Source organism: Epinephelus lanceolatus, chromosome 14 (genome assembly GCF_041903045.1).
Source record: "Epinephelus lanceolatus isolate andai-2023 chromosome 14, ASM4190304v1, whole genome shotgun sequence".
NCBI classification, from domain to species: Eukaryota; Metazoa; Chordata; class Actinopteri; order Perciformes; family Serranidae; genus Epinephelus; species Epinephelus lanceolatus.
Window position 1 is genome coordinate 10774238 of NC_135747.1, and position 22944 is coordinate 10797181.

At 40.1% G+C, this 22944-nt stretch overlaps 1 protein-coding gene across 2 annotated transcripts in view; it reads right to left on the minus strand.

The window, feature by feature from the left end:
* The window catches only part of tmeff2a (transmembrane protein with EGF-like and two follistatin-like domains 2a), a 153744-nt gene that overhangs the window by 64577 nt on the left and 66223 nt on the right, over nucleotides 1-22944 (minus strand). For both annotated transcript variants that reach the window (XM_033618211.2, XM_033618210.2), the window contains exon 4: nucleotides 7252-7278. In XM_033618211.2, coding sequence (XP_033474102.1) covers nucleotides 7252-7278 — 27 coding nt within the window. The remainder of the gene's footprint in view (nucleotides 1-7251; nucleotides 7279-22944) is intronic.

The following is a 22944-nucleotide window of genomic DNA, read 5'->3' on the forward strand; positions in this document are numbered from 1 at the left end:
AACACATTTTGGAGCACAGCTGGTGTCTCTTACAGATTGAAGGTGAGCATTACAGCTCCACAGAGCTGCCCGCACGGTTTGCCTCGCTTAAAAATTCACTTGTAAAGAACCTGTTGAGACCCACAGAAATCTCTGAGGTTTAAGTCTTTGTTGTCCTTTGTCCCTCCATGATCATGGGAGTGCAATTCAATTTCTCCACTGTACAATTTGATTTGGACAAATGTCTGATTCTGACTAAAGGGGCCATGTGACCAGACTCATGTCCTGAGGGCCTCTCCCTGCACAGTTGACTTGTGGTCTTACTTATTAGATAAAGAAATCTAAAAGACACACAAGAGAAGACACTAAGCACACATGCATCGGAGCTAGTCTGCACACTCCACACACACATTCACACATATACAGTCAATGAAACTGGCAACGACCCAGCTGACCGGAGCTTTATGTGTGTAGATTTATCATTGGCCATTAAAATACATTTGATTTTTACCAGGATGGCTCTCCACTGCTGGTTTCCTCTATAGGAGTCCGACCCTCCTTTTACAACCACTTTCTTTAACCTTCTCCCCTGCTCATAAAACACCAGCAGCTCTCCTCTTTCTCCACCTCCCCTCCTCCTTCCCCTCTGTCTCTTCTAGTGTATCTCTCCATCTATTTTGACCTCTGCTATGATTCTATCTTTATAGGGTGTGTTTGTGTTTCTCCTCCTCCTGTCCTTGCCCTCTTCTTTCGCCTCTCCCTCCTCTACTGCACAAATACCCTCTCTGCCCCCGAGCTATTTTTTCTTAATTGTCTCTTTTCCTCCTGAATGATCGATTCGTCAAATTTATCTGACAGTTTGAGAATACAGACAGTTCTCCAGCTTCTACTTTAAAACACCCAGAGGTCTCGAAAGGTGAGCATTCATAATGAGCTTTCATGGGGATATTCAGAGAAAAAAATGGCTTATTTTAATGTGAATAATGACACTAAACTCTTCACCCTTTCCCTGCCTGATGTTTCACTGTCCATTTCTGCTCCTCTCCCTTTTTATGATATTGTAGCCTCATATATTTCTATGGGAGCAAATACGTTCTAATATAGAATTTTGCACTTTACGACATACGGAAATGCATCTACATCCAGCTTTACTCCCGCTTTTTGTTCTGGACTATTCACTAGGAAACGTTTACTTTTCAACAATCTGTTTATGCTAATTTTTTCCCATATCTGTCACATTAAGTCACTTTAAACAAATGCTAGGCCAGACTTATGCTTTCCTGCATAAGTCTGCTCATTAGGAGAACGTTTGTGAAAAGTTTGTGGCAGGACTGACCTGTCACTTGCATTGACAGAGTGGACTTAAGAAACATTGCTGCTAGAATGGAGAATTTTGTAAGTCTATAACACAAACAGCATTTATGCATGGGAGACGCTGAAACTGACCATAAAGCTAAAGCAACACCTCTTTTTTAACAGAGGCTGGATATTTGGTTGTAATTTCACATGCTGTGTTTCAACTTTAGTATTACGACAGCAAAGGCTTTCAGGATGAGGACTAACTGAAGTGTTTGGCAAATGCAACACTATCTCTGGTAACATTGCTGGGGCTGCTGGAGTGTGAACTTCCCAAAATCGAATAAAGAGCAGCACAGAGCTGCTAATGTTAGTCTAAACTCTGAAAGCATCAAGGACCGGCACCCACACAGTGGGCAAATAGCACACAGGTGGATGTGCTATTGTGAACAAAGTTTTCAGCTTGTGTTAGAGCACATTAACACCGTTTAATCAAGTATGCAAACAGTCAAATGCAAGTAAATGTTTATGCATGTCTATGTTCTGTTGTAATAATTTTCAGGATCGTAATACACCTGGATAAGCTGTATACCTAGAACAAAAGATAAATGTAAAAATGAGTGGTGTCCTATATCTCATTCCAAGAACCACATCAGTCCCGTCTTTGTAACACTACACTGCCCACCTGTTAGGCATAGAATTGGTTTTAAACTTTTACTAATTACTTTTAAAGCTTGACATGGCCTTGCACCTCCATACATTATAGATTTACTCACACCCTATGAGCCTTGCTGCTGCCTGCTCTCCACAGGTAGCAACCTCCTAACTGCCCCCCTCCTTACAGAAGGAGACCAGGTGTTTAACATTAGAGCCCTGCAACTGCTAAATAAATTAAATCTCCACACCCTCTGAATAGTTTTGAAAGACTGATGAAAAAGTGGATGTTGAGTAATTAAAGCAGCTGTGCGGAACTTTTTACCATTTATAAAACTGCCCCTAGTTCGTATCACCCCCCCACCCCCCACCCCCACAAGATCCGCATATTAATTTGAATCCAACAGCGACAAAAAAGCCTTTCTCTATATGCAAACCAGAATACGGCACCCGGAGGCGCAAGTGATTCTGCATGCCTGCAGCGGCCCGCAGCCATTAAACCACAGAAGAAGAAGGAGCCATGTTTACAGAGAGTGTTCTTTGAGTAAGCAGTACGCAACGGGCATTGCTGAACACATAACATTTTTACCAGATGTATCTATAGGTATCTGAGATGTACTTTTGATGCCATGGCGGATAACAATGGAGCACCATCTAAAAGAAAACAAACAGAAGCAGGCTAAACAGGACAGTGATAGGGCTTGAGCCCAAATGCGTGTAAACCTCGGTCGGGCCACCAAGTGGAGACAGCTGAGAGATTTGAAAGGTTTTAAAACTGATCCCGAGTTGGCCCTTTTCCTAATCGACAGATATGTAATTTTTGTTTTTATTTAGAGAATATACCGCAACTTGTTAGATGTTGTTTCACTTCAATATATGACGACATGGAAGTTATAAGCAAGCTAAATGTAACGTCAGTTGATGTGAACCGCTTTTGTCTAATAACATTACAACAAATGCCACAAAATTATCTGTGACTGTGACCATGAACACAAATATACAGCAGGCAGTTGTCCTCAGTTTATAAGAAATTCAGAGCTACACCAGAACATTTATGATTTTCCTTTTGCTCTCCAAAACGGATGCATGCAGTAATTGCCGGTTGCAGTTGAGATTTTACGAATGAAGCCAAATGCCGGCTGCAGTCGGAATTTTACGACACCAGGCTGTGGATGTCATACCACTTCGACCAAAGGGGGCGCTATAATCAACGAAAACGTAAAGTTCCGCACAGCTGCTTTAAGTATAGTGAAACATCCTTTCTAGGACATGTCTAAGTTTTGTTTCTGAATTTGAGTGTTTTTTTTTTTTACTATATATTTTTTATGTATGTATAGTATTTTTTTTCATTAGGTGTGTTCATGTTAAAATGGGATAGTGTCACAATTTCCCCACGGGGATCAGTTATGTATTCTGATTCTGATTCTGATTATTAGCATATACATGTCATTTCCTTTTCCTGCCTGCTTTCTTGCTTAGACTTCTAGACTGCAACGGACATAAGTCATGTGACTATATTGCAATTTCCTGATGAATTTTAGTAATATACGCACATTTGTGTCATGTGTTTTAATATATGGAATAAAACCAATCATCAATAGTTTGGTTTTTAATTTATTTCCTGACAATGTTAGTCATCTTTTTGTTTCTCACTTTTCATTCTAGACTTTTCCCTGGAAAGGCACACAGTATTTATATACGAAAGATCCTCTGAATGCTTTTGTTTCCCTACAATTGCAGGGATGTTATGATGGCGCCTTGTTGCTGAAAAACACTCCTGGGATGTGTGATCTTTGTCCAATACACAACACAGCGCGGAGTTAGACTTAAATGGCATTGCTTGACAGAATAAAAAGAAAAGAGACAAATGCTCGTGTCAGTTTTTACAACCCACATGTGAATAAACAGTGCAAGTTTAGCTTATGCTTCTTGCGCTGCTGCGTCACAGGGATCCTTGTCAAAAACCAAAGCTGAATGTAAAACACAGCAAATGTTGTGAATACTGTGTTCGGAAGACATATGAAAATGCACATTTCATTTTGTTTCTCCTTCCTCATGTTTCTTATCGCTGCCTGCCCTCCTTCTCTCCCTCCATCTCTGTATCACTCGCCTTCTGTTTCCTCAGTTCTGTTATCTATTTTGTGACTTTCCTCGGGCCATTTCTTTATCCACACCCCCCACCCCCACCCTCTCCTTCCCTCTCTCTCTCTCTCTCAGTCTCTTGTTGACCTAGCACCAGTTTCATTTCCGCTCGTTCATCCGTCTGTCTGCCATCTTTTTTGGGGGGAACTAATCTCTTTTCCAATCTCTCTCTCATATATGCTTGCTGAAGCTCCATGCATGACAGTTAATGAAGGAACGGCATGGGCAAACACAGGATGGCAGATAGAGATGGACTAGAGTAAATATATGCATTCGTACAAACAAGCACTGACACATGAGCTCAACTAAAGACTGTGTACTGACTGGGCTGACGTTAGAGCTCAGTCTTGTTAGTCAATTAGGCAACAAATTAGAGTCTTACTTGAATGACGCATTATTATTCAGCTGGAGGTTTATACATGATTAGTTACTCACACAAAAGTTATTCATAAAAAGTCACTCGCAGCCCTAAGCTCTTCTCCATCATTACAATAAACTCTCACACACTTATCATCCCCTCCTAACTCACATCCTCTTTTAGCTGCAGTATTTATTATTCGCAGTGTTGGTCACACACCATTCTGAGAAAACATCCACTGTGGCTCCCTTTCATTCAGCAGCGTAAGGAGGAGAAAATGAAACATGTGCACAATCCTAAATAAGAAAGCTGAAGTGATGAGGTTTCCGTGACACGTGTAGTCTTTGCAAGTCTTTTATAAACCAGCCCCAAATGTTTGCAGTGGGACAATTACAGAGGCAGTGCACATGTGCTGTGTAAGTGGATTTGTATTTTGAGCCTCCCATGTACAACAAAAAAAACCCCTCAAATTAATCAGTTCAAGATTAGGCTTCCCACAAGGCCGTGCCAATAATGCTTTAGTGAACTGTGTACACAAAAGCTGTGTAATTGCTGACCGTTTTTCAACCCATCCTATCAGTTTTTCAAATTACTTCCTGCCTTCCAGGCCATAAATTTCAGGATGATCTGAAAATGATCTTGCTGAGGCTTAAAAATAGCTTGAGACAGGAAATCCATCACAAGCCCTTGTTTTTATTCGAATAATTTTCTGTCACAGTTACATTATCATTCACTGCAGCAGTCGTGAGCAAAGACCATTAAAATATGAATCAGTGTGTACATAAAAACATTCCTTTATGATGCAATCAAGGCTATTTTGAGATGTTTTTTTTTTCTTTGTAAACACTCCCTGCTTCCTGCTGAATTACCCTGCAAATATAGAAATGAATTTGACAAAAATGATTAGGCAATGAAATGTGTATTGAAATAGATATAGCAAAACAAAGAATGTCAGCAGGCAAAGGAAGCTCTTTTATTGCTTGGAGAGTTGCCCCACCTGGCATCAGATTAGAAAGCTAGATTTATAAAGACTGGTGTTGTCTGTTCTTTCTAGTAATATTGGTAACATAGACTTGCTGGCTCTAATTTAACTCTTATTTTTTTCTTTTATTTTCTCGATTTATCCCAGAGTTCCCCTTAGTGGACCAATTAACCATTATCTTATCTTATCTCATCTTATCATAAATGGCCATCTGGGGGTAGTGGAAACAAGCTTTAAAAGCAACTGACATATTAAGATGTTATGAAGGTGTTTTGGTATGTATTAACAAATAGTTGCCCATTTACACATATAGAAGAAATGGTTTCACATTAGTATTCATATGTGGGTCATGTTTTTAAGTTTATATGAGGGATATAGCTTGCTAATGAGGGGTCCACTATGTTCACTAGCTAGTCATTAACTGAGGGTTTGTTTTTTTTTTTCGTTAAAGACAGCTGCCTGCGGGGCATCGGTAGCTTAGTGGATAGTACCAGCGCCCCATGTATAGAGGTGATGCCTTGCTGCAGCGGTCGCAAGTTCGACTCAGCTTGCAACCCTTTGCTGCATGTCATCCCCCCACTCTCTCTGTCCTCTGTCCTTTCACACTGTCCTGTACATTAAAGGCAAAAAGCCCAAAAAAAAATCTTAATCATAATTCAAAGACCACTAAGTTGACCCAGATTCCTTCAAGTCGAGCAGTCATTTTTGGGGGCGCTCCTCTCTTTAACGCTACTGTTCAGTACAGGCAGCTGCAGACACAGAGGCAGCTGCCTGGATGGGTTGAGACTTTGCCCAGTCAAGCAGATATATCTGCCTTCTGCTTAGAAGTGATGAATTTACAGCTCACAGCAGCTTCGTACAATACAGTCTCTGGCTTTTGGTTGATATCTAGCATCTGAAAAATTATTGTTGCACTTTGCTGTTCTGTCGTTAGAGTAGTTAGTGTTTTTACTATATGACATGAATGTCACTGTCACATCGAATGTCCTACTGAACCCCGTTCAAACTTTTAAACTCTATATGGAAAATATAGTCGAATATTCATGTTGAACAATCAATTCTGATTTGACATAAATTGGAGTTGAGAGACCATTTTTTGATCTCTACTGAACTCCAGCCATGATACATTAATACACAACCTTCTTCCTACCCCCCTTGCTCGGTTCACACCTATCTTCGCACTTCATTTTGATCTCAACTACTGTACACACCTATAAATGCACAGTTGCTATTGTGTTGACAAAATCTGTCACAGACAAACAGAAAGAAAGACAGACAAACATATATACACCTGTTAAAATACTCAAAACTGCCTCTGTGGTAGTTCCCACTGCAATGTTACCAAGAATATTTCCCCCTGGTGAAACACACACAGACTAACTTGGTAAGAACAATACCAGCCGACAGGGATTGTTGAAGTTGGTAATTAAACTAAAAAAAAAAAAAAAAAGATGAAAAAGAAAGAACAATTTAAAAAAACATGTATAGATGCAGTAAAATAAAAAGTAGCAACTGAACATTATGAGTTAAGAAAACATACATTTAAATTATTCCAATGTGTGCTGTATGTTCAATATATTTATAATCTGATGTGTTAAATGATTGAATGATATTTCAAATTTTAAATACATTCAAATCAAATTTGTTTGTTTGTTTGTTCAGGGCCATGAATTGTGACAATGTCCTTCAAACAAACTCAAGTTGTCTGGGCTTACAGTTAACATATGTTACTGAGCTGCAGACAAAGTGTCAGTGGAGGAAGACCATGAACACAGAGAGGTGTATTAAAAAGCAATGAATGTGGAGTTAGAACAGAGGAGGAGGAGATGAGTAATCTTACCGTCGTCTCCTGATCCTGAGCCCGCATCTGCGGAGGAGAACAAACAGTTATTAACCAGAGGCTCACACAGCCACAGACATTAGCTGAATAAGTGTGTGTGTCTGCATATGTAAGTGCGTGTCTGGGCTAATGCAAGTATGTGCTTGTGAGTGTATGTGTGTGAAGACTGAGACACTTTGTGCACTTGTGGGTGCATTTGAGCAGGATGAGATTTCTCTAAAGATGGTGCGGAAAAATGACACTGGGAGTCAGATTTCAGAAAGAAAAAAAGCGCAGGGTGCCCTGAGGCTTCAAGCATCTTCTCCATTCTACAACAGTACAGTGATGATAACACCTCCAACTGTGGACCTTTTTGCTGTAGGACTGTGGGAAGACACTCACGATGTCTCCAGTTGCCAATGTGTTCGTGTGTCAGCGACTTCTTCTCCATGGCTCTCACACTGAATCTGTGTAAAGCTTCGTCAAACACACTGAGCTCACTGGACTGTTTAACAATATGGCTGTGAAAGGGATACTGATGAGCACTTCGAAGAACAGGCACCGTGTAACTTGAGCTGCAGCATAAAGCGATCAGCTAAAATGCCCAGGGCCAGAGACCAGACGCAGGGCCTCAGAGGACTAGAGGGGGATAATAGCTCAGCTCCATATGAATACTCATGTGAGAGGGGTTTCTAAGAAGAGGTGCACGCACTAAAATAAATGGAGTCTGACCAGCGAGCTGTTCTGATACTTTAATGACATAAGCTTTGGGTCGATAAAATACATTTCTGACGGGATAAAACCATGTCTCCAGTGTGATGATTCTTTGAGGTCAGTGCAGCAGACGGCCAGATGTGCCAAGGGAAAGAGAGTCTCAAAGCTACCAGTCAAGATCTGATAAGAATTACTGAGGTGGGACTGCCTCCAAAATGAAAGCAGAAATGTATTATTTTACTGGCAAATTTGAAATTCTAATTTTAGTAGAAATATTTTTTCCTTCTGATGGACAGATTTCTTTTTATTGAATAATTTAGTCTCTTGTATAGTACACGTGGAAGTAGACGTGGTAATATTAAAAAATACACTTTGAAAGACAGCAATAGATGCCCCCACTCCTTTCCTTCTCAACCCAGAGGGTCCAACCCAAACACATCAGTGTTCTGACTTTAACACAGACTGCATGAGGTTACACCAGGACTGTAAATCTTGTTTATACACAAAGACTACCATCTGAATACATCACATACATAGTAGCTTTAAGATAAATCAATACTCTAAAACTCATCAGAAAGATACATTACTGTACATTTCTTAAAGCCACAGCCCAATTTTATGAATGAGTCAGTATTTAACACTCTGACTATGCTTCAAGATTAAGTTATGATGCAAATGGTGTTGGGGAATGTGGTGTCTAGATGTCAGTACTAACAAAGCAGCACATTCTCACTCCGACCTTGTCACATATCCCTGCTTGGTCTTAGACTTTGCATATTGAAATATGACGTGAAAGGTACCCTGGGTGCATTGGTTGTTGATGGTTTGGGACGCCGTTTCAACTTCTGCCTCTTATTCTATCCACTTAAAATACACTAATGTTGTCACAGGAAATGCACGGTTTGCATACAGTCTCTTTCACAATAAACATATTACATCTGTAAAACACTGTAAATTGACATTTTTTGCCAGGGTAACAGGGTTTGGCTTTACAATCGTATGGGACGCGAACACCAGCCGCCCGGGGGAAAGTCAGTAATTGTTGGACCCACCCACCCTACTTGGACTTGTCACCCCTTAACTTTTGTTGTTGTCCTGCTGCATTTCCCCAATGCCATCAGGCACCACTACACACTGATGGCACCCAGTGGCAAAAAATACAGCTGCTAATGGCCACTTGAAGCTGGTACAAAAAAAAGGTTATGGTCTCTATGGCTAATTTCAACATTAATGGCAACTGTAATGGGGGTGAAATTTTCTATAGCTCACTGTAACTTACATTTCTTACATGCATATTTGAAGGTATGGCCGCTTTGAGTGACAGGTGGATGGCATTCGTTAACAAGTCACTACCACAGCGACAGCATTGGTTAGGTAATAAAACCATGGCATTACCAGTTTCACAGAGTATCCATAGCTCTCAGTATTTTAGTGTGTGTTCAGTTCATGAAAGTTAACTGTAACATTTTGGTTGCCTAAAAAAGTCTGGCTTGGTTGTAAGAGGACACCCCTCCCCCCTTACTCTTCATCATGGTCCTGGACCATGCACTCAGGCAGGGCATTGGTGGATGAGAGCAGGAACTTTGCGTCACCTTAACACCAAGAACGCTCAGACGACTTACTGCAGTAGTCTTAACAGACCCAGACTAAGCAGAGCAAGCACACAAGCTTTTGACTAGAGTGGAGATAGAGTGTGCCAAGGTTGGTCTTAGGTTAAATGCCAAGAAAACCAAGGTCATTACCAACAACATGCTCCTGCACCCTCCACCTCTAAAGACATCAGGAGATACCGCTCTGAAAAAGGACAGTGACTTTAAATACCCTGGCTCATGGATGAACTCGACAGAGTAGGACATTAAAGTGAGGAAGGCTCTAGCGTGAAAGGCTCTGAACGGCATGGTCAGTGTGTGGAGGTCCAACATCTCCAAACATACTAAGCTCAGCTTCTTTTTTTTTACCATAGAGCCCATTCTCCAATACCAATGTATACTGGACCCTGAAACCCACCCTGCAAGTCCCTGAATGGATGCTTCACCAGAATGCTGCGTGCAGTACTGAACAGTAACCAGGGCGTGCAACATCACCATCAAGAACCTATATGGAGAGCTACCTAGGGTGAGCAAGAAAATAGCATTCAGGAGAATGAGACTGGCCAGTCACTGCCAGTAAACTAGTGCTGTAGGAGCCAGCGCATGGACATCATTCACAACGACGTTCCACCTCAATATACGTGGATGTCCTAAAGAGAGATGTAAGAGTAGAAAGCACTGGGGATGACTGGAGACGCCAATGGAGGTCTGAGGATGACCGAATGAATGATTAGTTGTACTGAAAGACCCTCTAAGGAGGCAGATGTTCATTTTCCCTGTAAGCATATTTAGTTTTAATCCTTTTAAGCCTTTTTTCCTGGCAAAAATCAGCGTAAGCATAACCGCAGTTAAGTAGAGACTGTAAATGCACCATGCTAACCAAGCTAGCAGCTAAGGGTTAGGGTTAGCTCCACTCTCACATCCAAATATGGTTATTTCTGGCTCCAAAATTCCAAAATGGCGACCACCAAAAACTTGAGGCTTCAAAACAGGAGTCCAGAAATCCTATCATATCCATTATTTTATACAGTCTATGATACTAGCATCAGGAGCTGAAAGCAGAGTATCACAGTGTAGCTAACTGGACTGAAAAAGGGGGACTGTGATTAATAATTGGCTCCTGTGAGGTCAGATGAGAGACTCTGCTCATCTGGTTTGGGGTTACTTTATTGGATACAGTGAGAGACTAAGGAGTTGCCCACAAAGATTTTAAATTGATACACTAACTGCAACAAGATGGTTGGCTCACTGTGCAGGGAGTAGAGCCATAGTCAGAGCAGAACTGATAAATGTAAATGTCTTGGTGCACTGAGACAAAATGGGTTGCAAGCATAAGATGCTGGACTAGCATGCTAGCGGTATCATTCTACAAGATGTAAATGATACTTTTTCAAGCACTTTTACTGTCATTGCTCTCTATTCCAGTCCTTGCACTCACTCCTTGCACCATCACATAATTAATACAGCTGCAAAATGGGAAGTGGAGTTTCTATTAAAAGAATATGCTCCCATGTTTTACTCCAAGTAGCATCTTACAGGTTATCTAAGCAACAAGCCTATTATCTGTAATAAAAAATGTGTTTTTCTGGAAGTACCTACAATTTTCAAAAATTGCAGGTGAGGAGAACTTCATTTATTGACCAAAGCAAGGAATATAAATATATATCAAATAAACTCAACAATTTAATAGAATAATCTGCCATACATATTTAACATATTTAAAGAAACAACTGAAGTCGGGCCCATAACATCCATAGGCAAAATAAGTGTTTTGTATGTTTCTCTGCAGTATGTACTGCATGTGCATATGACTAGAAATGTATTATTATTTTAATGTTTTACTGTTCTATTTGTTTTTCTGCCATATACTTGGTTTTAATGCCATTTTATTGTGCTTGTGATAATGTTGTATATTATTGTTTTATATGCAATGTAAGTCAACATCATCATCAGTCAGCACAACTTGTGTATTATACAGTATATTTTAATATGGACCCCAGGAGGATGAGTTGTTGCCAAGGGAACAACTGGTCCAAACTAATCCAAGTAAACAACAATAAAACTACTCAGCATGCAGTCATAAAAGGGCCACAATGGACTATCACTACTTGCTGAAAGAGGGGTCAGTTCCTGCTGAAAACTGTCTTCATGGTGAATCCCTTTAACACGTTTCACAGGTGTGTTTCAAATTTTATCAGACTAAACTCTGCATGACGAATGAGGCAAAATCAATTTAAGAGATGAAGCAAATGTGTCCCAGCCCTATTCTCCAGTGAAATATTTTTTGTGTTATATAATGAATGGAAGAGTAGAAAACTGATCTTTCATTACAGAAACACTGTTTTTCTTACAGGGCTCTGTAAGGCCACCCTGGTGTAACCTCAGGGTACCAAGCCAGAATTACTGCATGTCTAATTCAGTAAACAAAAACCAAAATCAATTGAAAAAGTATTTAAAGGTACCAAGGTTACTTTTAGCACTCTTGAGTGGTGTTTATATAGGTTGACCCTTGTTAAGATTGTGTTGTGCTTGCACTAAAGGATACATCTGGGTTATGCATACACATTCCCTCTACCGATTTCAGTTTTTTTTTTTTTACTGATGAAAACAATGTGAACTTTAAAAACCATCATGGCAAGTGTTTAATTAGGAAGGAAATGCACACAACACGTTTGCTATGATAGACACTACATTTTGTTGAGTGAGACTCAAGGGAAATAGAAACTTGTATTGTTTGTTTGTTTGCAAAAAAGAAATGAATAAAAAATCACAGGGCACCTTTAATGTTGGAAAAAAATCTCAATGCACACTCTCTACAAAAACTGCCCTCCTCTGTCTTACCTCCTTTTAAATCTGCAGAATTTAAGTGACCTTGGTACACGTGGGACACTAAATGTGCAGTGTTTCATGAAAAGGCTTAGCTTGGAGGATCAGGCAAAAGTCAGAAGGGGTCCATGGGAGATCAATAAAAACCTTTAGTATCTGTACAAGGGCAGAGGTTTCAGGAGAGAAAGACTGGCATTAGAAAAATAGAACAAAATGGCAAGGGAGATAGGCACAGGCGTACTTTTCTGCCCGCTTGTCTGCCAAATGAAGGGTCACAAAGAGGAGATACCACACAATTTTATTTTGTGAGAGGCACTGAAGAGCGAGTAAGAGAACAGAGGAGGAGTGCCAAGAGAGAGAAAAAAAAAGTTACCTCCACAGACAATGGATGAATGAAGTGATTTTGTTTTTCTCTAGGTTTTGGAGCAATTGATTAGAAGAGGGAAGAAGCAGATAGAAGGAAAGAGGAAACCTGAGGGAACTGTTATTAACCTTACTGTGCTGCTAACATCAGAGGCATTGCACACACACACACACACACACACACACACACACACACATACACGCACACTGCTTCTTGCTTGTATGGGCACACTTTCCACCTTCTATTGTTAATGATTGTAAGCTGGACATCAATAGAACACATGGCTGCAGTGATCTTAACAGACACTCTGCACAGTGGGCAGTTTCGTGTATCAAACTGTTTGTGAGTCCGTGTAAAAATGACACTCATATTCTAACGGGCTATCTTAGCTGTGAACCCTTGTAAGTGATTCTTCTGTGATACACGACCATACTTCTTCTGTCTTTGTACAAAAACTTCAAATCCCCGGGGTGCATAAATTCATATAGTACTTATATACTCGCAAACACAACCAATGTGATATATTTCCAACAGCAACAAGAGGCAGATTATTTCCTCACATTTTGTGACGCTGAGCTGTGGCATGTACAAATCTAAATCTTCAGTATTTGCAGCTTTAAAGGCTACAGTGGCTGTCTGGGGAGATGTAGAGCAAGTTTTTTTGCACCTTTGAAATTATGCTCCATCAAAGCAGAACTTGATAGGAACATTTTCAGCTCAGTAGGAAACATGGGTTTTTAATCCGCTGACCCCAGGGGTTGGCGGATCCTGGGATTCTGCAAAAATCTTATATCTTCCTGACCAATTAGCTTTCTAGTTAGAACACAGATCCCAAATTACAATCTTAGAAGTGGTAGACATTCAAGCCATCATTATATTGCACTATAATTTGCTCGAATTGCTGAAGTTTCCTTGCTGATTGCCATTAGAGAATGCTTTCAGCTGCACAGCCCCATCCAGCCCAGCATCTTTAGGATATTGGATGTGCATATTGAATGATTCTGCATATTACTATTTATGTCCAATGCTAACATGCCGTTTATGTAGTGAGGCAGAAGGGTGCGGACAGTGGTGTAGTCTCGTTTATGGTGGTGTGTATACTGTGATCGGCAAGGGGTAGCACAGCCATGATCACCCTGATACAATGTTGGCCCCCAATTGCAAAAACAATCAAGAATAACTGGAGGCCTCTGTGTGGCATTTTTAAAGTTGAGAAGGCAAGGTAAATGTTTTGTTGCTTACAATCAATTATAGCTGCATATTTGTCTTTTTCAGAAAAAGGAAAACTACAGCCTGTTTGAAGAACAACGAATCACCTAACACATCGATATACAGATACACAACACACTAAAGCAGGATTGTTGTGGAACTTAAAATGTTAACTGTGCCAGTATTAGTCTATACACATTAGACGGATCAGACACCAAAGTATATGCGATTCCTTAACTATAATATTGAGAGTTCTCAATTAGATGACTATAGGCTACTACAACAGCATAGAAGAATTCTTGAAATTCAGTTATGGCTTTTCAGTAGCTCTATTTGGTCACCTCTACGAAAAATGTCTGGGGGCACCACTGCTTGTTTTGCCCCCAAGGCCAAGGTTAATGTGGACCAGCTTCATTTTATTCAGCATTCAAGAAGCAGGACTCTTCACTTGGGTCTTGAGGAACTGCAATGTTTATTCAAACTTAAACCTACACTGTACATTTACTACTACTCAACAATGTTACCACTGCGTGCTGAGCTCAGTGCGGTGGGGGCGAGGAAAGACATAAGAGTGTCTCTGTATGTTCTGCAGCATTAGTTTAGTTTGCTATCACATCACTCGACCCTTTGTTTGGATAAAGAAGTTACTGAAATGAAAGTTGTGTCACAAAAGTATGTTGTTATATTGTTGCATATACATGGGTATATGGAAATTCTGGAGCTTTCTAAAGCGGGATTTGTACTTCTGTGTCAAATCGATGCTGTGCCTAGGGCGTGGCATAAGCTCTGTGTACTCCTACATTGTAGCCACAGCATAGTCTGACGTGCACCACTGCAAAAATGTAACTACACATCGCAGCAACGTAGACCTATATTTTTGTTAAGCGAAAACCGTTTCCCTCAGTGGATAAAATGCTTATATTCACTTTAACTTCACAGATTAGAAAGAATAAATTGTAAAGATGGTAAAGCCCCCACACAATGGCATTTTAAGTCCTGTGTGGCTACATATTGGTAGAGAAAAAGTCTGCTAGCTGCAAGGCTAATTTATACAATGTGTAAAACTATAGACTTGAGCTATTAACATCAGCATGTTGTATTTGTGGGGAAGATGTGTTCTGCAAAAGACAATTGTTCTGTCTGTGTATCTTGCAAGTTAGAATAAAGCCTGTTTGTGTACTTGAGTAAGATAATGTCACTATTAAGCCATGTTTAAAATGTATTTTCGATGTGTTTTGCATTAATCAAACCTCATGGAACTTCACAGAAACCCGACAACACAGACACATCACTGCACAAGTATTAGTGCTCACAATGGCGTTCGTACGCTATGGCAGAGGTTCTGCATAGAGCCAACATACAAATCCACCTTTTGTGGGTATAAGGCATATAATTACATATCACAAAGACTACACCACTGATGTGGAGGTGGTGGGGTGTGAACAGGTGAGAGACCCGCAAGTAATGCTTGCAATTAAATTCCTGACACTAACTATACCATAGTTCCCATGCTAAGATACTACAGAGAGCACAATTTTTAAAAACGTGTTGCTCCACAGAATTTTGCAGAATCATCTGATGTTCCAGTCTGGTGACAGTTTCCTAAAATGTCCTTGAGAGAGACCTTGAATCCCCCATGGGGTGCTTCTCTGTAGCTCATCTTCACCTCTGACCTCCCTGGAGGCCAGCAAGCAAAAAGAAAATCTCCCCACAGATCAATAATGTATTAGATTATCATTACTTAAAGTACTTAGAATTCAGATTGAATTTGCAGCTAATTAGCAATGAGGAGACATGGATTTTTGTGTACACAGAGAATTAGTGGTGTATTGATGACTCCTCCTGAACTACATGTGTGATTATACTGACACCATTACACTGATTCTCATTTAGCTCCAGGTCTACACAAACCCAGAGTGTGCCTCCTAAATCATCATAAACATATGGCTCCTGTCATCTGTTGGCGCTCAGGGACTGCAGAGCGACAAAATGGTGATTTAATATGTCATCAACATTTTAACAATGTGTCAATTAAAACCTCTCCCACCTCCCTATTTAATGACTTCCTTAAAGTTACACGGTTCGAATATGTGAAGTGAGTTGGAAAGTGCTATGTTAGCGCTTGCCGTAGCTTAACTCTCTCCTTTGGGGAAAATAGAATGCTTGGTTTGTTTCACTCCGCTAAGCTAATGCTCCTCACTGTGCTGGGCTAGCACTTGATGTGATAGGAAAGTGGTACCATCCTGTGGTAATCAGCTCTCACTGGCTTTGTACCGCTGAGAGCTCTTCCTGTTATCGGCCTCTAAATCAGAACGTTCTTATCTGTCAGTGACATGAAGGTAATAAAGACTGGAATGAACTGGAATAAAGGAAGTGTAAATTTGCTTCTTCATCTGACAGATGTCACATTGAAAAAGTCAATAATGGGCTAAAACGGCCCACTTTGTAAGATAGCACAAACCCAAACCTCTGTGATATAACATTTTGCATGATGTCTAAACTTTTCTACAGCAGCCTTTCAAGAAGCATTACCTTGGGAACAAAAAAACCCAGAAGGTTTTGGTATCATGTTTGTCTATGCCTCAGTGTCGTCACTTAGCATGAAACTGACACCTCAGCAGGCTTCCTGTTTACTGTTTGGAATGACAGCAGACTCTAACGTCTGGCTGTTTGGCTTCAATAGCATCCAAGAGGGTTAATGAGAGCACATGAAACTGTGCTGTCAAGTGGCAATACAGTAAACACGAGAAGAGATCTGATGAGACGGGTCACAAGTATGTAAAGGTTTACAATCAAATAGGAAAAGTAAATAACTAGTGCTCTTCCTTATCGTCTACAGCTGAGGCAGTATATTATGAAATTTCTTAAACCCATTTTGATTCCATGTCAGTACTCAGTGGCTGACAGAGCTGGCTGTAACATGGCTGTGTGGACAATGCTGAAAATAACCAAAAACTAAAACCACAGGGGACAAAGAAATCAGTGTGAGACATTGACATAACTTCTGGCTACTACATCTATAAGCAGATTTGGCAGAGAGTTGGCAGAGACCAAAACAGAGCTAAAAGGGGAGTTAATATTGGACTTACATTCATCAGGTGACCAGAAATACATTGTAAAATTTATGCTGATGTTGCTCTGCATCTGCTGGAGGTGGTAATAGGTAATGTTTGCAGTGATGTTAAGTATAACTATTTGAGGTGATGATTTAAATCCAACTTACGCAATATTTCTTTCGGTGCTACAAAAAGAAAAAATTAGGAAAATGTAGCATCTACAATTCCATAAAACTTATGTAAGTGCTTGCTCATATTAGGGACACTTTATTCATACGGTGCCCATTGTTTGTTTTTACAACAATGTAAGCATGCCAGTCGCAAAATCCCAAGCTCATACAATAGAGGCGACCTTGCATTATACATATTATTGTTCATATTTTGGAGACAATGTCAAGAATGATCCTCTTGCCTGTCGTCCTACGTTATCACCCTTACCAGGGCCGTGCAGTTCAGAGCATTGGACTGGCATATGCTGTGCACATACACGGATATCAGAGGACACCAGCAGTGTTGAGAAATGCCTTTGTGACTCTACTTGCCGACTACCACTTGTTAAATAGCAGTCACTTTCATGTTTTGGTACAGTTGGTTTTCACACTTGATGCCAACTGTACCTGAATACATATGAACCATTCTCTAGACCACCTTTTCAAGTGGACCTGGGTATGGATCGACTTATCGACTTATCATGTATGGGTATGGTGCACAGTATTCACACTAATCAAACAAAGTCATATGAGGTACTTATCCGTGGTCAGTGTATAACATAGATGTCAATCAGCACGCCTCAAGTTTGGAGAAGCAGGCAGGAGCACCGATAGAGAAGCTGAGCAATGTACTGCTGTGGATGGGGTCAACAGCTAAATGTATGTAAATGTCAATGTGTACCCTATATTTAGAAGATTCTCACTGCTTTACCTTGCTGCAGAAATTCCTAACTGACTGAAAAAAATAAATTTTATATATATATATATATATATATATATATATGTACACCTTTATTGATCCCACAATTGAGAAATTCCATATATATACAGTACAGGCCAAAAGTTTGGACACACCTTCTCATTCAATGCGTTTTCTTTATTTTCATGACTATTTACATTGTAGATTCTCACTGAAGGCATCAAAACTATGAATGAACACATGTGGAGTTATGTACTTAACAAAAAAGGTGAAATAACTGAAAACATGTTTTATATTCTAGTTTCTTCAAAATAGCCACCCTTTGCTCTGATTACTGCTTTGCACACTCTTGGCATTCTCTCCATGAGCTTCAAGAGGTAGTCACCTGAAATGGTTTCCACTTCACAGGTGTGCCTTATCAGGGTTAATTAGTGGAATTTCTTGCTTTATCAATGGGGTTGGGACCATCAGTTGTGTTGTGCAGAAGTCAGGTTAATACACAGCCGACAGCCCTATTGGACAACTGTTAAAATTCATATTATGGCAAGAACCAATCAGCTAACTAAAGAAAAACGAGTGGCCATCATTACTTTAAGAAATGAAGGTCAGTCAGTCCGGAAAATTGCAAAAACTTTAAATGTGTCCCCAAGTGGAGTCGCAAAAACCATCAAGCGCTACAACCAAACTGGCACACATGAGGACCGACCCAGGAAAGGAAGACCAAGAGTCACCTCTGCTTCTGAGGATAAGTTCATCCGAGTCACCAGCCTCAGAAATGGCAAGTTAACAGCAGCTCAGATCAGAGACCAGATGAATGCCACACAGAGTTCTAGCAGCAGACCCATCTCTAGAACAACTGTCAAGAGGAGACTGCGTGAATCAGGCCTTCATGGTCAAATAGCTGCTAGGAAACCACTGCTAAGGAGAGGCAACAAGCAGAAGAGATTTGTTTGGGCCAAGAAACACAAGGAATGGACATTAGACCAGTGGAAATCTGTGCTTTGGTCTGATGAGTCCAAATTTGAGATCTTTGGTTCCAACCGCCGTGTCTTTGTGAGACGCAGAAAAAGTGAACGGATGGATTCCACATGCCTGGTTCCCACTGTGAAGCATGGAGGAGGAGGTGTGATGGTGTGGGGGTGTTTTGCTGGTGACACTGTTGGGGATTTATTCAAAATTGAAGGCACACTGAACCAGCATGGCTACCACAGCATCCTGCAGCGACATGCCATCCCATCCGGTTTGCGTTTAGTTGGACGATCATTTATTTTTCAACAGGACAATGACCCCAAACACACCTCCAGGCTGTGTAAGGGCTATTTGACCAAGAAGGAGAGTGATGGAGTGCTGCGGCAGATGACCTGGCCTCCACAGTCACCGGACCTGAATCCAATCGATATGGTTTGGGGTGAGCTGGACCGCAGAGTGAAGGCAAAGGGGCCAACAAGTGCTAAACACCTCTGGGAACTCCTTCAAGACTGTTGGAAAACCATTTCAGGTGACTACCTCTTGAAGCTCATGGAGAGAATGCCAAGAGTGTGCAAAGCAGTAATCAGAGCAAAGGGTGGCTATTTTGAAGAAACTAGAATATAAAACATGTTTTCAGTTATTTCACCTTTTTTTGTTAAGTACATAACTCCACATGTGTTCATTCATAGTTTTGATGCCTTCAGTGAGAATCTACAATGTAAATAGTCATGAAAATAAAGAAAACGCATTGAATGAGAAGGTGTGTCCAAACTTTTGGCCTGTACTGTATATGTGTGTATATATATATATATTTATATATATATACATATACATATACATATACATGTGTGTATATATATATATATATATATATATATATATATATATATATATATATATATATATATATTTCAGCTTGCTTAACTAACCCTTTTAAACACCAAAGTCACACAATAAAACAAAATAACAAAATAAGTGTTCAAGGCAGACGTAAACCAGCAACTCCTGTGGTCAGTGATGTTAAGTGACTGTTTATTTCAATGGAGTCTGGTCTTTGAAAAGAGGGATATAATGGCTTCAGTGCCCCATCGGAAATCGCTGTCCGATGGCAAGTTAAGCAGTGAAGGTATTCTAAATATAGCGTACACTTAAAACGATATCATTTTTTTTAGGTGGCTAAAATACGTTTTGTTGCTGACTCCTTCACAGCAGTACATTGCTTTGCTTCCATGTCACTACTCCTTCCAGCTTTTCCAAACTGGGGCCATGCCAACTACACTGACTATGGATAAAAATGTTGTACGGCCCCACTTCAAAAGAGCTGAACAATCCCTGTTAGGCTGAGTGTACTTGAATCTGGGTCCCTGATGTGAAAGCCTCCTTAACTTCTTGTGCTGATGAAGATCATTTGATATAAGCAAAAACTACTAGAGATTGTTTTCTCAACATTAACAATGCTGTTGTTGTTTTTTTACACTGATCCACTAATATGAGTGTGAGTATGAGTTTTTCCCCCAGAGATGCCTGTTTCATGATGTTTCTCACCCCAGCAAGGAAAACAAGTATTGGCACTGGCAGGCTGACATATATCCATTACACTGTGTACTGTTGGCGCTAATGGGATTCTGGAAGATGGAAATGGAAAGGAGGACAGGGAGAGCTTGAGAGAGGGAGGGAACAAGAGAGAGAAGGAAGGTTTTATGGCAGTACATGTACAGCTCTGGTAAAGTAGTTTTGACGCTTGCATTCCTTACAGTCAGTTACTCGTATCACTGGTATTCGTGGTATCTTAACATTTTCCACTGCTGCACTCATTTAGCCAAGAGTATCAGCTAAACGGCTAAGTGGTGTAGAGAGCAAAGAGGAAACTCTTCAGAAGAAGCTGCCTGCCCTACTTTTCCACATGAAAGGTTTGTGTGTAACACTTGCTTATGTAAGAAAGCTCCCACACAGCAATCTCGTGTGTTTAACTTTCAAATAAAAAGCAAGCGTTTGAAACTTTAGATATCTTCATGATCGCAAAGATTTCAAAAGTTCAGATTGAATATATTAAGAACTTTTTTTTTTAATCACTGTCAATTTCCTGTTGATATACAAAATCTATATAAGATAAGATAAATTTAACCAAAATAAAGTGATCGGCATCCATTTATTGGTGTATGTCTGTGGTGGATTTGGCTATGTCATGATAGCTAACTGGTTTGAAATGTATGTCATTTTTTAAATATGATTACATTTTCTTATAATTAATACATTTTAATGAGTGCATCTGTTCTTCACAAACCTGTCCATCTCCTAATGAAAGCTGTTGAAATGAAACTGCCTTTCACCTTTTGGAAGCTACTGCACGGGACTCACTGAAAGCTTTAATGAGATGTCAGTGGTATCCTTTGGCCTTCACAGTCACTAAATGTTAATCTCAGTGAATACCTGTCAGAGGTTTCAGTGCAGTGTCTGTTTGTTCAGTATAATTGGCAGTGATTTTCCTAAGTTGCAGTTTGATTTACATGCTTAAGCACAGGTTTGTAGCATTTACTTTTTGTATCACAGGGTTGTAGAACTCACACACAAGTAGCACACAAGTAGTATCTAGTATGGAACTGGGACACGGCACCAGTGATTGCACAATACAATTTCTGACCAGGAGATAAACTTTAATAGAGGTGGTTTATACCTTCCCTCCTCTTAAGTTTGCTTTTTCAACCTCCATATGCCATGGTAGTTGTCCAATCACATCAAGTCCTTACAGATCTAAGTATCAAACTGTGTAGGTTTAAATCAGTTAAAATGGGTTTTTATTATTATCAATATGTTTTTTTGTTTGCTGCATTCATTTTCAAATTTCTGTAAAAGTATTTTTTCTTTCAGTCTTTAATCAATTATTTGTTTGTCCCAAGGTTACATCTTAATTACTTACTTTCCTTTTACCTGTAGTGCTATTCATCAATCTAGATTGTTTTGGTGTGTGTTTCTGAGTGTTAGAGATATCGGCTATTGAGATAATTGCCTTCACTCCAATACAATGGAACTAGATGGCACTTGGCTTGTAGCGCTCAAACGTCCAAAATAAATAAATAAATAAATACATTTGAAAGACTCAACAGCAATGACTTTTTCCAGAAATAATCACCCAGTGATTCAAGATAATCCACAGACTTTACGAGCATGTCATGTAGGAACTACTTTCTTCCTCTCGAAATACACTTTCCAACTGTATCACCACGCAGAGGGAAGCATGCCTCTGCTGCTAGCTCACTTAGCACCACTGAGCTTGCTAATGTTATAGCTCAGCCTAGGAGGACACCAATAATGTTTACATCTTGTGCTGTTACAAGCACAAGCCTCTTGTCCATGAGTAGATACACACTTCCTTCTGCAAGGTGATATGATTGGCAGTTGGCAACAAGGTCTGTGGATTATCTTGAGTAACAGGGTCATGATTTCTGGAGAGAGACATTGCTGCTGAGATTTTCAAATGTATTTTTCTGGTGCTTTGAGCACCACAAGCTGAGTGCCATCTAGTTATATTATATTGAAGAGAAGGCAGACATCTCTACAGCTGATATCTCCAACACTCTGAAACTCATACCAAAACTGTCTAGACTGGTAAATAGCACCACAGGTGAGAGGGGAAATATGTAGTTTTGATTTTGGGGTAAACTGTCCCTTTACTTTTTTTGCCATGTCATGCAGCTTACCACTGTTCCCCATCCAAATGTAAGAACACAACCACACTAAAAGTAGTTCAAGTTGCAAACTTACCTCAAAATTAATATTTGTGCTATACTTAGAAAAGGAAGTAAGTTAGACTCCATTTAATGAACACTGATGTGGCCTTGTTCTGAATAAATGCCAGAATAAAGTGTACATCTGAGTGTAACGTGATGCTGAATAGAGCATATACTGTAGAACCACTGTCATGGCCTGTTTGTCGGAAGACTGCACCACAAAAACAACCTTGTTTGAACCCTGCATTAACTTCTCAAAAGCACTGCTTGTTGCATGAAAGAAAGGGGTCTCTATGTCTTTCCCTTTCAAAAGATACACAAATCCACATCACACACACTGGCTTACGCTA